Here is a 20,753-nt window from a genome sequence, read left to right as displayed (position 1 = left end):
AAGGAAGAAAATCAAAGAGAAAAGTAAAGGAAAATACACATCGCAGCATCGCGCCTAAATTTGGTTAACATTATAGACTCGTCAATTACTTACTTCTAGTAATTATGACGTGATAAGCCCCTCCATTGTTAACCTGAAAAGCGGCATGGGAAGCAATGCCAGGCTTCTTTGATGGCCAAGTGGCCGTCGAATACAGGGGTGACACAGCGCCACATCCCAGTCTGCGAACGAATGATAATAGCGCCGTGCCGCCCTGATGAAGGCCTGGATGAAAGCAGAAACAAGTTAGAGAGGGAGAAAAAATAGAATTTCACGACTAGGCACAGCGCCAAAACGATCGTACATAAGGCTGCGATCAGCTAAACAAACAGGGGACTAATATTAGTGACCCGCTTGACACTAGGGACCTACTTGTAGACGACTTGTACACCTGCGGTGCCCCATGTGCCTGGAGTGCCTACACAGTAAGCGACTGGGTGGCATAGGGGAGGCAAGTGAACGAACCATGTTACCATAGCTGCTTTCTCGGTGCTTCGGTGTGGTACGACAGTGTATACAGTATGTATTCGATAGAGGACGAGAATCCAGCATTGGATGGCATGCACCTGTGTGCGACGTATAAACACGCAGGGAGAAGGTTTCATGTAAGAAGATGAAGGATTCGCAGTCACGAGTGAGTGCATCACTATTTGCCACGATTGGCTGGTTCTGGCTGATGTGGGCCGTTTCCAAGTACAGGACGTCCCATACTTCTTGGAACTGATTTGATGCCCGCTGGAGTCCTCACCTCTTGTTTTACTATGATCGACTCGGATTGACGGGGCTGGCAGGCCACCGCTGGGACGATCCATTTCCTAAAAATCCAGTGCCGATCGAGTCGAGGTGGCGGCATCAGCACTTGATCGGATCGGGGCCCGTAGCCTTCGCTCCGGGCAGCGGTTCACCTGCAGAGATCTGGCAGGGTGGCAGGGTTTTGTTTTGTTTGTTTCACTGAGTTGGACCAGCTGATGAGCTTGCACAGGAACAGGACTTGGGAAAGTGTCACTCGGACCTTGTTCTGGCGCATTCCACGTACAGACAGCATTCAGCATTCCACAGCTTGGAGGCGGAAAGGGCGGGTTCGTTCAGCCCTCATCATCGTCGTAGCTAATATCATAGTATTGTTACTAGACTGCCAGACAAGTACTTTAGTAGAAAAGGCACAGTCCTTCAGAGGCTATGCTAGGCTGGCCAGGCCAGGCCGTTTTCTGCGCCCACTCATACACTCTCAGACTCTGTCCTTAACTAGCGTAGTCGGTACCTTTTGTCCTCTCCTGACGTTCGTAACATGACGTAAAATCGACGTGATGGTGTTGGTGCCTGATGTGACCGGTTTTCTCTCGTCTCACTTGTAAGTTCCTCTCAACAGTTCCGATCTCAGGCGTGTATACACTGTGATCACCTCCCTCCTTCAGAAGTGAAAGTGAGAGCAAGTGAAAATCTTAGCCAAGTCTAGTAAACAACCATGTAGCAAATTAAAACAATCGGTACACGGATACTTCCGTGGTTACTGACAGGGACATATAGTACACTCAACAAATCGTCAAAGCAGGCGTAAAAGACGTACCAGAGTACCAGAGTACGGACTTGGTTAGCGACGTCACAGGTTATCAGGAGGGGGGGCATGAACAAGGTATTGATGATTGAAAGAAAGAAAATTCACCTAGATTCAACGCTGTCCTCCACAGCGGAGATATAGTATAGTATGCTATTTCTCACAACTTGTTTTTGTTGACCGTTTCCTGCTTAGGAGGGAAGTCATTTCACCAATGATACCTCTGAGATCTTCTTCTGCTTCAAATTAGACTGCCCAACTGGAATTCAGCAGCCTCAGATAAGGTTTCCGGATGCGGAAGCGGGTGGGCGAATGAAACCCTCTCGAACGTATCGGCAGCTCCCGGCATACGACCACGCAACAATCACGATATCTGTCGCCAAATATTGACCCTAGCCTGTATAAATACCTCATGCATCCGTTCTGGACTTTACGTCTCCACGGCACGAGTCAGTTTCATCTCCAAACACTCTTGTCACCCTCGATTTTTACCACGACAAGTGGACGACCTACGCAGACGAACGAGGAAGAAGAAAGAGCCGTCTTTAGAGCATCCGTACAAATACACCATACCGCAACCGCGATCTATAACAACTGCGACAGATAGACTCACCGCCCGCAAAGGAGCTCCCTATTTTGCCCCACGCGCTAAAGGAAGAGGGACGAGGGAGTGTGTCGTCCCCCCACCTCCACCTCTTAATTACACCTTATTCGGGCATACTATTGGGCCCTCCTCTTCTGCATCGCCAGCTGGCAGTGTTCCAAATTCCTTTGGTGGTCCTGGTGCCGCTCTCATGGTAGACTGTGGATTTCGCCATCGGATCTTGAACCTGTTTACGGGACAAATTTCGATACGACACCAAAAACGACCAGCCTGAGATTGTCTGCGGTCCTCTTGCCATTTTACTTGGCGACGACGTAGGCTGAAGGTCGTGGTCAACTATCGTATTAATCTCCCCTGGGAAATTACTCGTGCACTTGGTCTTCCATACTGTGGCACAAATACCGTCACATCCAGGGGCTCACCACTACCACCACCATCATATTCTTTTATGAGATGCAACCTCACCCATCCACGACCAGCAAAAGACATTACAAAGTCCTCTTTCTCCCTTCTCTCATCTTCCCCTCTCTCTCCGTCTCCTCTCGTGTCTACTATCGTCAACCGCTCAAGCACTCAAATCAGAAACAAGCAACATCGACGCCATCACCACCAGCATAAGAAACACAAGCGCGGTCATTGCGCTTCTGAAGTGTCAAATCATAATACCGTTCATCGAACCTTGCGCAGTCCTCTCCCTCTACACGCCCACCATATCCAGCATTGCAGTTCTTGTCACGACATTCATCGTAGGGGTTTTCGTATACACACACGTCCTAATACCGGCTTCCCGATGACAACCTCAAGAGCCCATTGCAGATCCTTGACGATCAGCATACGCACCCCGCCGCCCAAGACAAGTCAACAACATACTACAGCATCATACCACAAACCTTCCAAGTCTACACCCAACGCAGCCCTCGTCATGTCGATGGGACCATTCCTCACGCTTCCCACGGCCAGCCCGGCCCTGCAGGATAGCCTGCCCCAGCACAACCGCGAGCTTACCCTGCGGAGGTATCTGCTCCTACAAGAGGAGCACGAGACCATCCGCCGGCACCTCGACGAGCTCTCCGCCACCATATCCTCCGGTACCACCACCAACACCACGACATCACCAGCGCTCAGCCCGACCCGACCTGGGCACAAAAGGCTCGACTCAGCGGCGCGTAGGGCCAGCATGCCCCAGTTCAACGTACCACAGCCCCGTATCCACGCCCGGGGCCGTCGCAGGGGCGGGGCCATGGACATGACGGCGTCCATGGAGCTGGATGCCGCGGCGGTGGATCCCATGATGCTCGCAGAGGTGGCCAGTGAAGAGGCCAAGCTGTGCAGTATCAACGAGGGCATCAAGCGGTCGCTCACTGAGCTGTTGAATTGCGAGACGGTGCGATGTGACCAGGCCCTCCGCCAATGGATCATGGCCCGCCTTCTGGAGGTCGAGAAGGAGTTACGGGTCGGGCGGCGGAGGAGGAGCTGCCCTACCGAGTGAATAGTGGATGCAGACAGGGAGGAACTTGGAAAAGGGCAGAAGGAACAGTGGTTGCTTTGTTTTGCATCATTGCGGTAATTGGCGTTCATAGGAGAGGACAATCTATGGTAGGGAGGGCATGGCAAATTGATGGCATACTCGCACGTGGTCTGTCATCTTGGGCATGGCGTTCTTGGCCTGTTTGATTCTTGGGAGGAGAAAAGGGAAGTGAAGGTAAAGAGGTCGGCATGGGAATGAAAACTGAACAACCTCGTGTGTGGGGGGCGTCTGGAGTTGCAGCCTTACATGCTGCTCATTCTTTTTTAATTTTATGTTTTTGAGTCTGAAAGTACTTCTCCTGGATCAACCTGAACAACATGGAACCTTTGAAACTCACCATATCTGCTGGCAATTCTTGATAGCACTTGGAAGTGCAGAGCGAGGATCATTTCAGGGGGGGGGGGGGGACTGAGTCGTATGAACTCACTGTAAACGTGATTAGCAGTTCTGGCTTTCTATATATAACATAAGGGAATAAATTCATATAAACTCATGGGCATATGTGTGATCTTGACTGACACTGCTTGTACTTCAGGTCTTGTTCTTATCTTGGCACCCATTCTGCCTCCAAGGTCTACCTAAAGAGTACAGCAAGTACTTTTTTCTTGGTGTTTGCCAGAGGAAGCCGGGGAGGGGGCCCTTACCGCGGATTATTATATCAGCCGATATCCGACGTCATTAACGATTCTCAAGGGTCGTTCTTACCTGCAGTCTTAGGCCAACCTCGATGGAACATCAGTCTTCAACCAAACTGCACAGTCGTACCTTCGTCTGTTTCCACCTCCCACCTTTCAGGGACCATTGCTGTCGACGGAAGCCCATTCGCGTCCTACACCGCTGCGCAGTGTATCGCGAATCACGTTCGGCCTCTGTGCACACCAATAGCGCTGTGGTGCCGCAGGCTTGAGTGCGACTGCGCGCCTTCGACTGCACCCAGCCTTCTTCGCCATGTCGGTCCTCCTCGAGACGAGCGCCGGCGACATCGTCGTGGACCTGCTCGTCGACTACACCCCAAAGCTTTGCGAGAACTTTCTGAAGCTCTGCAAGCTCAAATACTACAATTTCGCCCCCGTCCACTCCGTCCAGAAGAACTTCTCCTTCCAGACCGGCGACCCGCTCGGTCCCTCGTCCTCGCTATCCGATGGCGGTTCCTCTGTTTGGGGGCTTCTATCCTCTGATCCGGCAGACCGTACCTTTCCCGCCTTGTTCCACCCCAAGCTCAAACATCTCGAGCGTGGTACCGTCAGCATGGCCACCACTCCCAACCCCGCAGACGGCGGAGAGACCAGACTAGCCGCGAGCCAGTTCCTCGTCACCCTGGCTGATGAAACCGACTACCTCGACGGGAAGGCTGCCATCTTTGGCAAGGTCGTCGAGGGCTTTGACGTACTCGAGAAGATTAACGATGCAATAGTCGACGAGAAGGGCTACCCCTTAGCCGATATCCGTATCAAGCACACTGTCGTCCTCGACGATCCCTATCCCGACCCCGCTGGCCTGCGCGAGCCCAGCTCCTCCCCCGTCCCCACCAAAGCCCAGCTTGCCACCGTGCGCATTGCTGACGGCGAAGTCGAGAAGCTCGATCAAGAGATGGACGAGGAGGCCGCCGAGAATGCAGAAAAGGCCCGCCGTGAGAGGGAAGCACGCGCCCAGGCTCTGACCCTGGAGATGATGGGCGATCTGCCATTTGCCGAGGTCAAGCCTCCAGAGAATGTCCTTTTCGTCTGCAAGCTGAACCCTGTCACCGTCGATTCCGACCTGGAGCTCATCTTCAGCCGCTTTGGCAAGATCCTCTCGTGTGAGATTATTCGCGATCGCAAGACGGGTGACAGCCTGCAGTACGCTTTCATCGAGTTTGAGGACAAGGGCGCGTGTGAGACCGCTTACTTCAAGATGCAGGGTGTGCTCATCGACGACCGGCGCATCCATGTTGATTTCTCCCAGAGCGTGAGCCGGCTGAGTGAGATGTGGAGGACAGAGACCAACACCAAGAGGCGGAAACACGCCTCTAACGGGAACAGAGGCGGTTGGGGTGGCGTCGAAGAGCTGGAGAAGTGGCGCAAGTACCGCGAGGAGGATGACATCCCTCAGGAGAGCGATCGCTACCGAATGGTACACGGCGATGAGGAGATGGAGAGCAGGGCCGTCAGAGACGAAGAGCGCAGGCCCACAGTGTCTCATGGCTCCAGCCAGCATCAGACCAGCTCCCAACGAGACCGGGCTTTCTCGAGAACCGACCGAAGCCGGAGCCCTCGGCAATCTCGCTACTCAGAATCCAAAAACGACAAAGACTTGGGCTTTTCGAGGCGTGATCGAAGCAGGAGCCCCTGGAAGGGTCGCCACGAGTCGAGAAGAGACCAAGACGTCCGAGACAGACGCCGCGGGGGCAGCTATAGAGACTCGCGAAGGAGATGAGAAACAACCAGCTTGGGCTGTCACGATTCCCCTGCTTCTTCTAATACGAGCGTCTCGCATCGACCAGCCACCTGCGGTCTTACTACGAGTGAGTCCGCTCTTTTAAACCTTTACTCAGATTACACCTTATAGTCATGGAATCGATACATAGCAACCTGAGATACATGACTTACGAAGCAAGCCGTACCAGGGTCGTCCGTATCATAAGCCTACGGCGGGTTCAACTCCTAAGACAGTCGAAGTCACAAACGTACTCGACCGATCATCTGTCCCCTCAGATATCCGTGCCCCCCCCCCCCCCCTTTTCACCCCTTTCATGACTGATGCGTGCCGTACTAAGATTTAAGCCCTCGGGTCTGGTCACCATCAGCTCTTCACTCGAAACTAGAGCTTTTTCTTCGGTGGAGGACAAGGGCGTCAATCCTTGTAGGGGATCCCTTGCTCTTGGGCAAATATTTTTTCTTTGCGCGACCTGTCTGAGGTTACGGCCGCTCAATGCTGACTGGCTGCTTGGCTCGCAGCCTCGGAATATTATCTCGCCGTCAAGACAGACGAAGCGGCTCCCTTGACACATCTCACGGTTCACGAGCAAGTAATTGCCGGTCTCTCACCTCTGCGCGATCTGGGTCGAGTCGCTAAATCCTGCTGCTACACATGTGGCTTCATGTCTCTTGGTGCACACTACCAGACCCTTCAGATGAGAACAGAACCAGCTGCCTAGGAACAGTCCTCGAACCTTGTCAGTGAACTTGCAATCTGTGAGACAGAAGGCTTCAGAGAATTTAGGTGTGGCGTCTACTGTGGCTGTCATCATGTCATTGCAGAGTACCTAAGCACTTGGTGGACCCCAGCCAGAGTGAAAGCCAGGGCTGATTGTTGCAGTCGTCGCTCAGCATGGTTTTCAGCTGAGAGGCACTATGTGGTTCTACGATCTCCCCGCCGAACGCAGTCCCCAGCCATTCTCGTGGGGTTCAAGGTTTCACGGGAGACTGTTCAGCCGCTGCAGAGGCTGTTTGAGGGAGAACAAAGCGAGCAGAGATTCACCATTTCCCAAATTGAGGTGTCCCCCAACTGTTGGGGCCAAGCCTTCGGGACCGCTTGTCTGATCTTCCGATTCCGCGGACAAACTCTGACTGTCCACATCTTGGTCGATGTGATTCTGTCTCTGCCTTCTAGGTCACGTTCTTTTCCCAGGGTCTTCGATGAGGTCGGTGCCTATCTGCGTCCACCACATCACACCGGCTGCTAGGGAGGACACACGACAACGAAAATGCACCCTATGAAACAACATCGTGCAGTCCTACAGCCCCGTGTGGGGTCAGTAACTTGTACCTCGGAAATTTATACGTCTGACCAATGTCATGTCCAGAGCACCAAGACTCCACTGCCCAGCAACGACCTGCCACCACTCATGGCCTGTTGCATATCCGATGGTGCCAGGACCTTCGAGAAGCGACGAGGTTTGTAGCTGACTGGTCTGGGCCGTGAAGCTTGGCCCAAAACGATCAGAGTTGCATTCGCACTGCTCTGTCTGGTCAACTGCCGCAGTGACCTGTCATATCCATCTGGGTGCCTGCAGCCTGATGCGGGTTCCCCCGGACCGTGGGTCTTCCAATAGCCACGGCCGGATATCCGACTTGCTCACGGGCATGTCAAACAGCTCTTGGTACGGCATGGCAATACAGTCTCTCTACACGCCTGGCAGACCCGAAGCCCAACTGCAAAATGTCTTTGCTATCCACGCATTTACGTATTTTCGGATATTTGGGAGCACGATTCATGCTCCAAGGACCTGTGTTTTGTTTCGACTAGATGTACATGGTAAGAGGCAGCGGCTGTTTTGTCGTTTCGAGGGCTGCTGCTCTTGTTCCCTGGATTTGCATATAACCGCTTGGGGCGAGCACCAGCAGCCTACTTGTGCACGCTTTTCAATGGACTGGGAAAATCTGACAGAAATACCATGATATACATCTGAGTCTTGATGTGCATGGATGGAGATGAGACTTAGACCATTGGCGCTTCGACTATGAAGCAGGGGAGAAGCGATTGGATAGGCTCAGATGGAGTGTTCAGTCCGCACTATCTTGTGGCCTTAATATGCATATGAGGAAGTTCCGTGTCATGAAGACATGGGTTACATCATTCGTGCTCACTTGGTCATACAAGACAGGTGGTCAGACTACTGGAATTGGGCCAGCGACGATACGAATCAACAAACAAGAACATCACCATTGAACGAGTCCAGTCGCACGAGCTGCATACACGATGCAGGTCGATCGTTACTTCTGCCTGCTAGATCTAATCCTCTGAAGGGGGCGGATTTCCTCTTGCATCGTCTTCAATCAGTCTAAGCTGAGGTCCAGGTCGACGGCGAGGTCGACGAGTGGCTCTCGTGCCGACCGCTGACCAGTCGCTCCCTGCGAGCCAATTCTTGCTGAACGACATCTCATGCGCCACGCACTTTACGGCCCCCTCTAACCACAGTTCAAAAGCATTCGTCTACGTTGCCTCTGATAGAGCCGGATCCTTGGCTAGGTATCCCGAACGGTGCAGACAAGAATTGGGTTTCCGACAGCTCCTCGTTCTCTTGAGCAGTGATGGCATGAATTCCGCTGCGGAATCAAAAGGGCCGCCGGCATCGAAAATGAAGGCGGCCTAAAAGGCTTTGCATTGTCGTACAGCATGGGTTGATTCTATCCACCCACGAATTAGCGCTCGAGAATAGCAGCGCGTTGCATACTGTGGACGATGCAGCTAGCCGTCACTTATCCCGAGAGCACAGCTCACGACCGGCCAAGACCGGGCCTCAAACTTATTGGGCTCTGAGTGGCATGGAGCTCTGGGCTTCTTCAACTCTTGATAATACAGCACCAATTTGAAGGAGGGGGGGAGGGTGTTCGTAGTCAGGCGCTTTCGAGGACGTTGCACAGAGGGTCAAGACCACAAGTCCCCGATACGACACTGGATCCAGACAAGAAAAGAAGATCACTGCATCCTATGTCTCAGACCGGTACCTTTTCGTCCACGAGCGGGGCTCTCAAAGTTCGCAGGGGCCCGGCTTACATGTCGTCTCAATATTTGCGCGGGACGTTGACCGACCACAATAGATTTTTGGCCATCAGCAGGGATTCACAAAGGGTGGCATGGCTCCTGCCTAACATACTTTGATGTGTCACATGTTGAAGCCCTCACAGTGAGGCGTTGCATTTGGTGGCTGAGGGCTGCTGGGGGGGGGGGGGGGTGAGGCACCATCCAGCTCGTCCCGTCCCGGCTGCTCACTTCATTACGCCCAATTGTCAACCTGACACTGACAGGCGAGCTCCGACGACTTCGAGACAGACACAGATATACACACACAGAATCCCGACTTGGAGGGTCTCGCCTCAAGCCTCTCTTCTAGATGGACGGTTTTTCGGTGCAGAACTAGTGCCAGTTCCTCATCACAACCCCCTGTGCTGTCATGCTCTTTGGGGAGCAGCCACTGGATGTCTGCAGTGTTCCGAAACTTTAGATTGGTGGAGGAGAGTGAGATACTCCAGACATCAACGCAGAGCATCACTAGCGTCGAGAGCCAAGCTGCGGCCAACGAAAATTGAAGCACGCGGACTGCTTCTCTAGCGATGCATGAAAGCTGCCGACGTTGCTGTATGGACCAATCTGTGGCCGGACACGTGCCCCCTATCAGCTAGAACCTGCATATGTATACCACACAGCGACTTTGCTGAAGGGACAGCTCGCGAAATTTGAAACCGTGGCTGGGCCTATAGGGTCGATGGAGCCGATGCTCAAAGGTAATCAACACACCACCTCACGATGCAGCGCATATCGGCCGTTGGCTACAAAGACCAGCCCTAGCTGGTCACAGCCTCAAGTGGCTGGTTTCTGCACACTCTGCTCTCTCTAGTGGGCCTTTGGTGGAATGTTCGGATTGCTGCAAGGCCCACCTACCACGTACATTGCTGAGATGCACCTGATCTCAAGCTCTCTTTCCGGTGCCACGTCAAGAGGGGACAAGAGGCATTGTGTCACCGAATTTTCGAACCGTGGAGAGCTGTTTCCCCAGCAAGCTACCCTCTGCTGGCTGATCATATCGGCAAGCAGTGATGGCCTTTGTGGCGGCGGAGTGGAGTGAGAAGTACAGTGCTCGTTGATACGAGATGAGATGCGGCCTCCCAGCTTATTCATCTTTCCATGCTTTTCGTCAGCTGTCTTTCGATTTCCCAACAGCCGAGCATGTCAAAACTCTGGAATCGTGTGAACGAGCATCTTATCAGATGAGGGCCTCTTGCTATGTAACCAATTGCGACTTGCTCGACAGCTATTCACCTTTGTGCGCTACGTACATGTAATCTCATTTGTGTCCCTGTCATCTTTTTGTTGGGTCATTGGCAATACGGAAAGGCTTTCTGAAAGAGTACTCCCTCCAGCTGCTTTTTCCCCCCGTGGTACCGGGATACCTGAGGAGGGCCAATTTTTTCTGGGTTGAAGCATCGGGGAGACATTATTTTAGGTATCCTCCCTGTCGTCACCGATCGACAGCATGCGTACAAGTTTATTGCATGTGCATAGGGAAAAGGGAAGAGGGAGAGGGGGGGGGGCTAAGGCCAGCCTCAACAAGCATTTGTGCCTCTCTCCACCCTGCCCCAGCCTATATCTATTTCAGGATGGTGCAAATTACTTGCAGGGACGACAGGTCGTCTAATTGACGGTCCTAACAGTGAGAGATCCTCTTCTAGTGGAAAACAGCCAGCTTTTGGCAACCCGGCCCCGCTCCGTACTTGCTCAACATTAAGCCCTCTCTATTGGCCAATCAGGAGCTGCCTGTCTCCTCTGAAGAAAGCATCTACACCTGTATCAAGGCTAACGCATAGACTTCCTCTGCCATGTGGTCTCGATCGTGCAAGCCCTTTCGCCCATGTCTCTTTTCGGAGAAGAGGCCCTGAGCCTGAATGGGTCCTATTACGACGTGTCTCGTGGCCATTCTTCGGCCATGGACTTCAGAGCCTATGGGCGAGACCCAAGATATGTTGATCTTCCAGAGACGAGCATCTTCAGGTGACGCGTGTCTCACCTTCACCTCGTTTGTCGCCCCACGGTGCACACACAAACAGGCCACAAGCTAGTAGGGTCAAAAGAGTACAGTCCCCTCCCCAGTGGCTCTAGTCTGTGCCAAAGTTTGCTGCCCTCCTCCTTGCGTATCTTGTACCTTCATTTGCCCTTTTTTTCTTTCTTACTTCTTCTATGCCCAGTTTTTATTCCTTTCCTTCAAATCCCCGATGAGCTGTGTGAACCGTCAGCTGTTTCCCTGTTACCACCTGAAATTGCGGTGAGGCATATGATAAAGTTAACCTGGGTTGAGGAACAATGTATATGCTGTTGTGACACACCAGAACTTGTGGACGCGCGCGCACACACACACATGCACACACCAAGATATGACCACGAACTTCGTATCACCAAAGTACTGCATCGTTCTCATGCATTGATATGTCTGAGCGCATGCACAGAAGTATGTTAAGGCGGACGAGAAGGGGGGTGGATTGGCCCCCGGGGGGGGGAGGAGGGGTGAGACAACTGACAAAGAAATGCCACGCGACTGGATAAGTAAGTCCCTGACGTTCGTCAATTCGCGGCCAGAACTTTGCCTCCGAGTGGTTGCAAATCTGGTATTCACTCACTTTACCTTCGATTCCGTCAGCGTTTATTCCTCAGTCCTACGTTTTTAATACACGGGTGGCAGCATGAAGGCATTTCGCCTCCAACATTCTGTCTATGTGGTAATGTTTTGATTTCTATCTTCCCTCATGAATCGTTTTATCAGTTTCACAACTTTTCTTCTACCCTGCGTCTATGTGTTGATACCAATTTGCTCCGCCAGGAGGAGAAAGATTCTAAAGGTAAAAGAGCTCGTAGAAGCACACTGGTTTCGGGTTTATACAGCAATATGGCACCAAAAAGTACACTCCTACCCCCAGGGGTACTAACAGAAGAAGCCTGTTTCAAGTCTTTCAAATTCATCAAAAACTATTCATTGTCTCACGATATCAACATGGTGATGAGCTTTCGAGCAGGTCCCCCCCCCCCCCCCAAAACAATATAACTCATGATCTCACATACGCGTGGGCTCCTTCCCTTGCCTTTGCACAGCTCGCGGTCGACATTGCACGCTTGTCATTGGCACTATGTAGTTGTTGTTGACAACGGGAGACCGTTTGCAAGAGTCCTACAATCCCACACATGTAGAAATTGCGTCTACATCCGCACCGATCAGGCTGAACGAGCTTGGTTACAAGTGATCCTTGCCACGCAAAGGGGCCACGGCGCAGCAGCAGGCCGAATGCAGGTATCCGCTGGCTACCTTGAAGGCGCGGTTATGTTACGATACCGCCTCTCAAGAAGTGCATCCGCACGTCTCACTGACAGATGCTGTGCAACTTCTTGGACCCGCCAGACGAGACGTATCTCACACTTGACCTGGAATTAGGTTATGAAAAGATTGACACAGGGGTGTGCCCCACAGGATACATTTGCAGACGGGACTCATTCCTTTAGTTTCTTTTCGTTGTTACTTTCCTTCTTTCTTATTCCCTCCCCATCGCTTAACTTCTTACCTAATAATCCTGGGTGTGTCAACTTTGGCAAACGCCTCCTCCGTCAGTCAAAATAGCTAAGTAACTTTTCCGTTTTGGGTAACTCAGGTTCATTTGGTACTGCAGACCGTTTGAACATAGGCAGAAGAAGATAATCGCTATTTAAGAGAATGGACGCATTCAATACTTTCACGACTCTTCATCCTCTGCCTCAAATCAACTGAAAGCTACCCTCCGTCGATCTTCTCTTCTGCTTTTTAATGTTTTCTATCCGAGTGTCCATCTCACCTTTTCAATACTGTTGCTGCTCTCCTCGTCAGTCACGTTGGACTTTGTGACCAGATTCTCAGACGTGCAACGAATCACCGACATCGCATGTCCTCCTGGTGCTGCATCTGTTGACTACTACTGAAGCTCCCTCTCGAATAACCAGGTCCCACAAGACAAGGAGTTTGTTCAAGTCCCTCAGGCCTGGGGCGAGGAATCAACTTTGCCAGGCAACAAGACTAGGAGCTCATCGCTTCCGACATCGCCTTGAAAGGTTGACTTGGAAGAACAACAGCAAACGCTGCGTGGTAGGTTTCCTCGTGCCATCCATTTAGAAGAGCCGATCAGACGAGACTGGATCTGGTCCATACTTACACACCAAGGCTCCAGCCTTCCCCCGACACCAAACACACACGGACACATTCATCAGCTCACGCAACACCTACTCCACAAGAGGCCATACTTGTGTGTGTGCTTGCGGTAGGCCTTCGTATGTCCGACGCAGTCTTATGCATGCTAGGAATCATTGTCGTCGCAAATTTATCACTGGACAGAGCCGCAGGACACACAGGCCGTACCATCGAACCAGGCCGGTCAAGCCAGGGCAGATCAGACACGTGCAAGCACCCAAACAAACACACAGCAACTGGACCGATTCATCAGCCCGCTGGAGAAAGACGCTCTCCCTGGTTTCTAGCCACCGACTTCGAATTGTGATCGGCCGTCCTTTCGGGCCTCGTACGTTTTCCGTGGCCACTCTCTACCTGGGCTTCTTTTCTTGTCTCGCCTCGAGAAACCCTGCTGCGCTTCCAGGTGCCGGCCCTGCCTGTCTGTCTTCGCCCGCCGCCGCTCATCTCTCTACTGCTGGACCCCTTGTCTCGTTAACTCGGAGTGTGGCCTTGCATTTTACATCCCGTCGCGCGTCCGTCCTCGCTTTCGATTGCCTTTTTCTGCCATACGACCCCTGAAGGAAAGAAGAAAAGGGAAGGGGGTTTTAAAATAAAAAAAAGGTCTGCAGAAGGCAACCTGCCTCGACTCAGCCGTTGTTCAGCCAAGCCTGGTTCTCAGGAGATCGGAGTGACGTGACCTCCCCCCCCCCCCCCATATCTGGTCCAAAAGGACTAATAGTGCACCTGCCCAAGCCTGGCCTCTTTCCTTTACAATCCACAAGTCCTTCTCGCCTTCCCATTCTACCAAGCTGAACAACAACACGGACGCCCCTTCCCTCTCCAGCTGAGGAGAGCAATCTTTATATCACCATGGTTTCCCGTCCATACTATCCTCCTCCTCACCCACACGCTAAGAATGGAGCGAGATATCCATCTGGCCGCTCATGTGCCCCTTACCTCTCCTATTCGGAACGGCGGTACCAGCTTCCATCACACGACGCCCAGGTTATCACCATGACTGATACACAGACCGAAGAAACGACGCCGCCACGGAAACGCATTGCTGTTGCTGTAAGCCTTTCTTCTCATCGTTCCTCCCCCCCCCACCCCCCACCTCCAATACACCCACACACACACCCTCGTCCATGCCGCATCAGAGCACACTTTGCTTTCCAACCGCACATTGGCATGGGTGATACTGGAGCTGCTGCTACCAACTGGCTCACGAGTCTGTTGTGTTCGGCGAGGTGCTTACCGGCAGAGGGGCGTACGAACTTCCACTTGTCGGTCAGACATCAGCCGTAGGGAGTGAAAGAGAACCAAAAGGCCACGAAAAAAATCACCACATGTGTACAAATTTAGTCACTGACTCTTGGTCTAACAGTGTGGACGATGTCGCAAGCGCAAAATCCGCTGCAGTGGGGACTCGGGCGGTGGACAGCCATGTGACAATTGCAAAAACTCAGGAACCGAGCAATGCCTCTTTCTACGGGTACGATCAACCTTGCTGCCCCAGCCGGGCGGGCCCTCGAACAACACAAGTTGCACACACCATGATGAACTTCTTCTTCTCCCCCTGCTTGGCGGCTGCAGTCGATCTGACATGGTTCGTGATTCACAGGTCCAATCACAAGAGGCGCCCATGCGGGAAGATTGCAGATATGATTACAACATGGACATCTCTCGGTCGCTTGCGCAGCGCGGGGCTGCGGCTGCGTCCATGGCGCACATGAGCACTGCCATGACCCAGTATCCGCAGGACATGCAACACCTCTTGGGCCCTGCGACGGGAGCGCTACCAGCAGCAGCTTCGTACCGGGGCAATGGATATTCCCCGATCGGACCTGAGTGGGCGGACGCCTACGGCTCAGACGCGAGCGTCGACTACGCGCTGAGCTGCCCGCCGTACCCAGTCCTCAACAACGATCCTGTTCACATGGTCTCGAGTTATGGACACTGGCCTGCTGCTGCTGCCTCCCGACAGAGGGCCGGCGGTCATGGCGCCAACGGCGTTTGCCTGGACTCGGACGCAGGGTACGCCTACAGTGCCATGTCAAGTAATACTACCGCCCTCGCCCCTCGCCCAGCGGTGTCTGTGCCTGGAGATTCGTCTGCCTATTCTTTCTCTGGTATCGCTGCTTCCCTCCCGTCCGCTGGCAGTGAGAGACTTCTCCCAACGCCTATCTCGCAGACGCTGGGTAATGGCTCTGGAAACAACAGCTACCGTGGCGACGGTCTTCTGTCCGGATACGGCGCCTCCAGGCCTGGTCAGGGCTCTACTGCTGTGTCTGGTGTGACGATCTGTCAGACCACACCTGTTGCACCTCTTTCTACCGACGTGACAGCGGCCGCGGTTGGTTATGCCAGCTCTGCGTACGAGTATGCGACAGCGGCGAGGTCCTCGCAGCAGCATGGTGGCAACCCAGCAGTTACATATGCAGCAGCCTCGTCGGGAGGGAGCGAGACCATCTTTGGTCCGTCAGATCGCAGCGCAGCGACGCAGGGCTCAGCTGTGGACCTTTCTGGGTATACGTACGGTGCGGCCAGCCCTGCTGTAGAGTCGCCGAGCATGCCACGAGCATCGTCTGGATCTATACATGGCCTCACATCCCGATCGGTGGCAGAGAGCAGCCCTAGCAGCGCAGGCTATGTTGAGAGTGATAGTAGTGCATCAACTCCTCGCCCATCTGGAGCATACCAACATCAATCTCCTTCTCATGGACACACCCACAGTCACGTTGGTGCTGCTGCTGCTTCTATTCCTCATCATCCACACCATCATCAACACCACCACCAACAACATCACGGAGTGTCACACCACGCCTCTCCACGCCATGCAAGCCGCCATCTCTCACAGCAGCAGCAGCAGCAGCAGCAGCAGCATGCTATCACGAGCAGCACGGCCTACGGAGAAGTGTCGTCTGGCCGCAGCAGTGGTAGTAGCAGCAGCGGCCTTCTTGGAGGTCCTACTGGTGGTACAATAGCGGCTACAGACAGCCATCGAGTCAGCGTCACCTCCCATCGCTAAGCTGGGACTGGGGGCCGCTATCTCACGATCATCTCTAGCCAGCCACTGAGGTCACGGTGCCCTTTACGCCTTACCAACATTTGCAGAAGCAACGAAGGAGAAAAGACTCTCTGGCAACCCACTTGCTTATGTCGTCCTACAAGTCTTTCAGAGCAAGTTATAGAATCTTGTCGAGGTATTCAAGTCGCAGTGCAGAGAAGGTCAATGATGGATGAAGGAGGGAAGTCGCCAGCAGAATAAATTGGCCTCTCTGCTGCACCAGAGTCAGTCAGATGGCAGGCACGCACCTTGATGCACCCCCAGTCACGCATTCACCCGTGATTCATCTTCTGAGAGGTCGCCCCAGGAGGACATGTTTATTGTTCCCTTGTTTGTTTTTTTACTTTTCTTCGTTTCTTATTGTCCCCTTGCTGTGGGGGTTCAAAGACAACTCCTGCTCGCTTCAGCGTGCAAGGTGTATTTTTTGGCACGTTCGCTGTCCGGGACAGCATATGGGGATATCTTGCCAAGAATCCAGGTCAAATGATTTCGTGTTCTCCGAACAAAGGTGATGTGCAGACAAAATTGGACACAATCGTCCTCTCAATGAGATTCCGTTGTTTGTGTGGGAAAATATATAGGTACAGCCAGTTCTGAGAGACTGGCGATCGCTTTTTTCCCCGACAGTTTGTTAGCCGGCACATAGCCGACGCAGCCCGGTCCATGTCAGTTGTGCCTATGCGGGTTTCGAATCTACAAGACCCCGTCCCAGCCCTCCATCAACGCAGCAGCAGAAGAAATAGTCAGATGAGGTGTGCACAAAAAATTACGAGGCATCTTCGAACACCCCCTCCACTCCAAGACGGAAGGGTGTCTCGAGGCTAGAGGATTTGACAGGATGGTAATGACTGGCTGTCCGTAAATCCAACTAGCACTCAGGGCATACAGCCACAATCAAACAGAAACAGATATCTGGAAATCAACAACCGTATGTTGTACAGCATGAGAACCACGGAGTTCGCCTATTCCATCTGACGTACCGGAGGACCTAATACACACGGCTCTCTGCGGCGTCATGAAGCAAACATGTCCTTAAAGGCAGGCCTGTTGAGACGGTCTTCGCCTCCCCTGAGGCATCTCATACTCAGGAGCAGAGAGAGGAAATGATATTGCCAAAGATGAGGTCTGGCATATTCATGCCTATGTCCAGACTAGCTACTTGACACTTGCAGTACAATAGAAGGAGGGCGGGGGATTCCTTTTCTCTTACAATATGTCGGGTGCCTGCTTATTGTTGTTTATTTCATACATCATCATTCCATCAAGGCTCAGCCGGGAAAAACTCACTTGCACCTGTACAACGCAGGGCCTAGGACTACGCTCTTGCCTCATCCCATTCATGGGGAGTGCTATCAAGCCAAACTTAATTCTTCATCATGTGAGGAGGGGTCAGAGGGGAGAACATGGCTTGGCTCTAGATAGGATCGCCATGTCCGGGGAGTCAATTTGGAAAGCGAAGCGGAAGGAGGGGAATGGTAATCTTACTTTGTTGATTTGTCATTGCGCCGGTATCATTTAGAAGAGATGGAATGGCAAGAGAAGAACAAAGAAAGAAAAGGAGGAATACGAAGCCTGGAGGAAACCAGAATATACCACATGCAGTGTGTCCAAACGAGTAGAGATCAAGGAGAGTTCGTTGATTAAAACATTACACTCGCAATACGAAAAAGCACATGCATGGCAGAGAGGATGAGACAGGACTTTCTTATAATTCTTGTGTGAGAGGTTATTTTCGGCATTGATTTTACATCCTTCCTGTTCTACTTCACCTTACTGAGTTGCCCCCGCTATGGAACCTCGCTCGCGTAGGATGATTTGTAGTAGCTCTTTTGTCAGCGCAAACACTGTATTCAACGTTCCTGGCGACAGGTTGTATGCAGTGGGTTCAGATCTGACGTGCCAGTCACATGTCACGGACTTAATATGTTGTCGCTTATTTGCCTTCTTGTTTCCTCAATTGTGTGAAACGAAGCGCTGTTTTTGTTTGATGCTAATGCTAGCCAAGTGATTTTCGAGATCATGGTGCGCTACTAGTGACAAATATGGTTCGATACTGCTGGCCTGCCAATCTCCAAGTCATCCACCCTCCAGCAGAGCCCTGAGGCGCTTGAGCTGGCTTCTATTATGGGAAACCTTACCTCGACTTGAGATTCAGACCTGGAGGATCCTTCTATCTCTTCCTAGCCTTCGGATCAGGGGAAAGCAGACGTATTGACAGTGACTGGGGACACACCTCATTTTTGTTTTCATCAGTTCATAGGGTATCTCAGAAAAAAGAAAGTGCCCGCCGGCTGGCCACCTCGGCACACGACAGATGGCCCATCTAGGCGCCATTGCTGTGGTCTTCGACCTCACAGAAAGCCTTAAACGTCACAAAGCCATCATCCCCCGAGCCTGTGGCCTCCAGAACCAATTCAGCGGTAGAGCCAACGAAAAAGACGTATCCTTCCTTGATCTCCTGAACTGTTGGGCCAACCGAAATCTTGCCTGCGCCGCCAGTGCAGATGACGATGCTTGGGCCATCCAGCGGATCAAAGGTGGCCTTGGCACCGTCTGACTTCAGAACGGTCCGCACCACGCTGAACTCGTCAATGGGCGGATCGTAGAGCAAGGCCTCGCTGCCGGAGCTGTAGGCAGCGCGGTTGAGGGTCGCGTAGGGGTAGCCCGTGGGGGTCATCTTCTGCTCATCGATGGGTGCGTAGTTATAGGTCAGCATTGACACGAGGGTATCGACATCCTTGAACTTGGGGGTGAAGCCGGCGCGGACGACGTTGTCGCTGGCGGCCATGCACTCGACGATATCGCCCGAGATGTACGCGTGGATATCATCAGCCCTGAGAAACATGGCCTCGCCAGGGGCCATGGTGACGAGATTGCAGAGAAACATCACGAAGAGGCCATAGTCGGGGCCGAACTGGCCGTGAAGGCGCGTGATGAGACTGGCAAGATCCCCGCCGCTGTTAGGACCAGCACCGCCCTCAGCAAAGCGGTCCGCGTCTTTGGAAGCCTCTTCAAGGAGGGCCGCAGCTGCCGTGTCGAGTGTAGACTGCGGTCTGGACATCAGGGCACCGAAAAGGCTTTTGAGCGCCGCCTTGTTGTCGCCCTTGGCAGCCTCGGAGTCGTCGCCCTGGTGAGAGCTGACGGTCTTGACGAAAGCATCGGCCGTGTCGGGGCCGACAAAATTACGTAGTGCATTGACGGATTGGAGGAAGTGTGCTATCTCCTCAGGGGGTCTGAAGCCACAGAGACCCTCGAAGTGGGTAAGAGCAATGGCCATCTCGGGCTTGTGGTTGTCATCTGGATAGTTCTTGGGATCCCTTGCATGGAGCTGCTCAGCCAGGCCCTTATTGGGATGGGCCTGGATCGACAAGGCTTTGGCGATGGAGAGGATCTTGAAGAGGAAGGGCAGCTTCTTTCCATAGCGAGCAATAACGGAGGGGGATAGGAGGGTCTGGTTGTCGCTGACTAGGTCGAGGAGGGTGCGGCCGGTCTGGACATCTTTGGAGGGGTTGGAGGGGTGTGTGCCCATCCAGAGCTGGCAGGGTCATTATAGTCAGCGACAGCCGTAGAGACACAGCAAGGGGGCCAATACACACCTCGGCATAGGGCTGGGCATTGTTGACAGTGAAGTCCTGGGCTGGCGTTGCTGCTGCGAACCTGGCAGCTGCTGAGTCTGAGCCCTTCTTGCCCCAGTCGTACGAGTTCACCCCACACTGGAGTCTGATTAAGGGCACCTGCATGATATTTGCTTGTGATATGTGGTTGAGGACTGAATATTTTGGGATTGGTATATGTAGACAATGTGTCTACTAGTTGTGAATGTGGTCAGTGGTGGTGGCAGTTTTGTTTTTGTTATTATTGTTGTTGTTGTTGTTGTCATCGTCATGGAGAAGACAACAGCAATGCTAAGTGGGGGAGAAAGTTATGGGGTCAGATCGCCCCTAGCTATGCTGTTGCCCTGCCTTGTCCACCCCTCACTCACTGTAAAAGCACGAGAAGGTGCCTGACTTGCCGGGGGGTTCAACAGGGGGCTAGGGGGGTGGGATGGGCCAACCAGCACTACCAAAAAATCATCCCTCCCTCCCCCTAGCCTAAAGTCCCCTAACCCAGCATAGAGCTGCCAGCTTGAGAGAGGGACGCCGCCCCTCCCCACTGTATCCACCACCACCTGGCAGCCTGGACAGCTCTCCCCTCCCAGCCTCGCTGGCTCATTCCCCCCCTCCGAAATTTAAATGAATAATCTCTCCATACTTCTGTTCTGCATACATGAAAACGTGCATACATAAATAAGGTTCAATC

General features: G+C 52.9%; 4 protein-coding genes across 4 annotated transcripts; 3 read left to right on the top strand and 1 right to left on the bottom strand.

Annotated features, from left to right (window-relative positions):
- Positions 1 to 3,186: 3,186 nt before the first annotated feature.
- Positions 3,187 to 3,678, top strand: M406DRAFT_243433 (uncharacterized protein; the record flags this gene model as incomplete). The annotated part of the gene is made up of 2 exons (XM_040916216.1): positions 3,187 to 3,390; positions 3,463 to 3,678. Coding segments are annotated over 2 exons (420 nt in total), but the record flags the coding sequence as incomplete, so codon positions are not given.
- A 996-nt stretch (positions 3,679 to 4,674) lies between these two features.
- Positions 4,675 to 6,957, top strand: M406DRAFT_352945 (uncharacterized protein; the record flags this gene model as incomplete). Its single annotated transcript, XM_040922725.1, has 3 exons — positions 4,675 to 6,229; positions 6,332 to 6,567; positions 6,663 to 6,957. One exon carries the CDS (start codon positions 4,675 to 4,677, stop codon positions 6,139 to 6,141), a length of 1,467 nt encoding a protein of 488 aa, XP_040773850.1. The 3' UTR covers positions 6,142 to 6,229; positions 6,332 to 6,567; positions 6,663 to 6,957.
- Positions 6,958 to 14,257: 7,300 nt separating this feature from the next.
- M406DRAFT_72844 (uncharacterized protein) lies at positions 14,258 to 16,415 on the top strand (the record flags this gene model as incomplete). The annotated part of the gene is made up of 2 exons (XM_040925582.1): positions 14,258 to 14,458; positions 14,772 to 16,415. The coding sequence occupies 2 exons, from the start codon at positions 14,258 to 14,260 to the stop codon at positions 16,413 to 16,415; spliced, it is 1,845 nt and encodes a 614-aa protein (XP_040773849.1).
- A 2,362-nt stretch (positions 16,416 to 18,777) lies between these two features.
- Positions 18,778 to 20,194, bottom strand: M406DRAFT_333219 (mannose-6-phosphate isomerase; the record flags this gene model as incomplete). The annotated part of the gene is made up of 2 exons (XM_040920827.1): positions 18,778 to 19,989; positions 20,051 to 20,194. 2 exons carry the CDS (start codon positions 20,192 to 20,194, stop codon positions 18,778 to 18,780), a joined length of 1,356 nt encoding a protein of 451 aa, XP_040773848.1.
- Positions 20,195 to 20,753: the final 559 nt, after the last annotated feature.

This window comes from Cryphonectria parasitica (genome assembly GCF_011745365.1).
Source record: "Cryphonectria parasitica EP155 unplaced genomic scaffold M406scaffold_7, whole genome shotgun sequence".
NCBI classification, from domain to species: domain Eukaryota; kingdom Fungi; phylum Ascomycota; class Sordariomycetes; order Diaporthales; family Cryphonectriaceae; genus Cryphonectria; species Cryphonectria parasitica.
The sequence above is the reverse complement of the archived record's forward strand: the minus strand, read 5'-3'. Positions and strand labels throughout refer to the sequence as shown.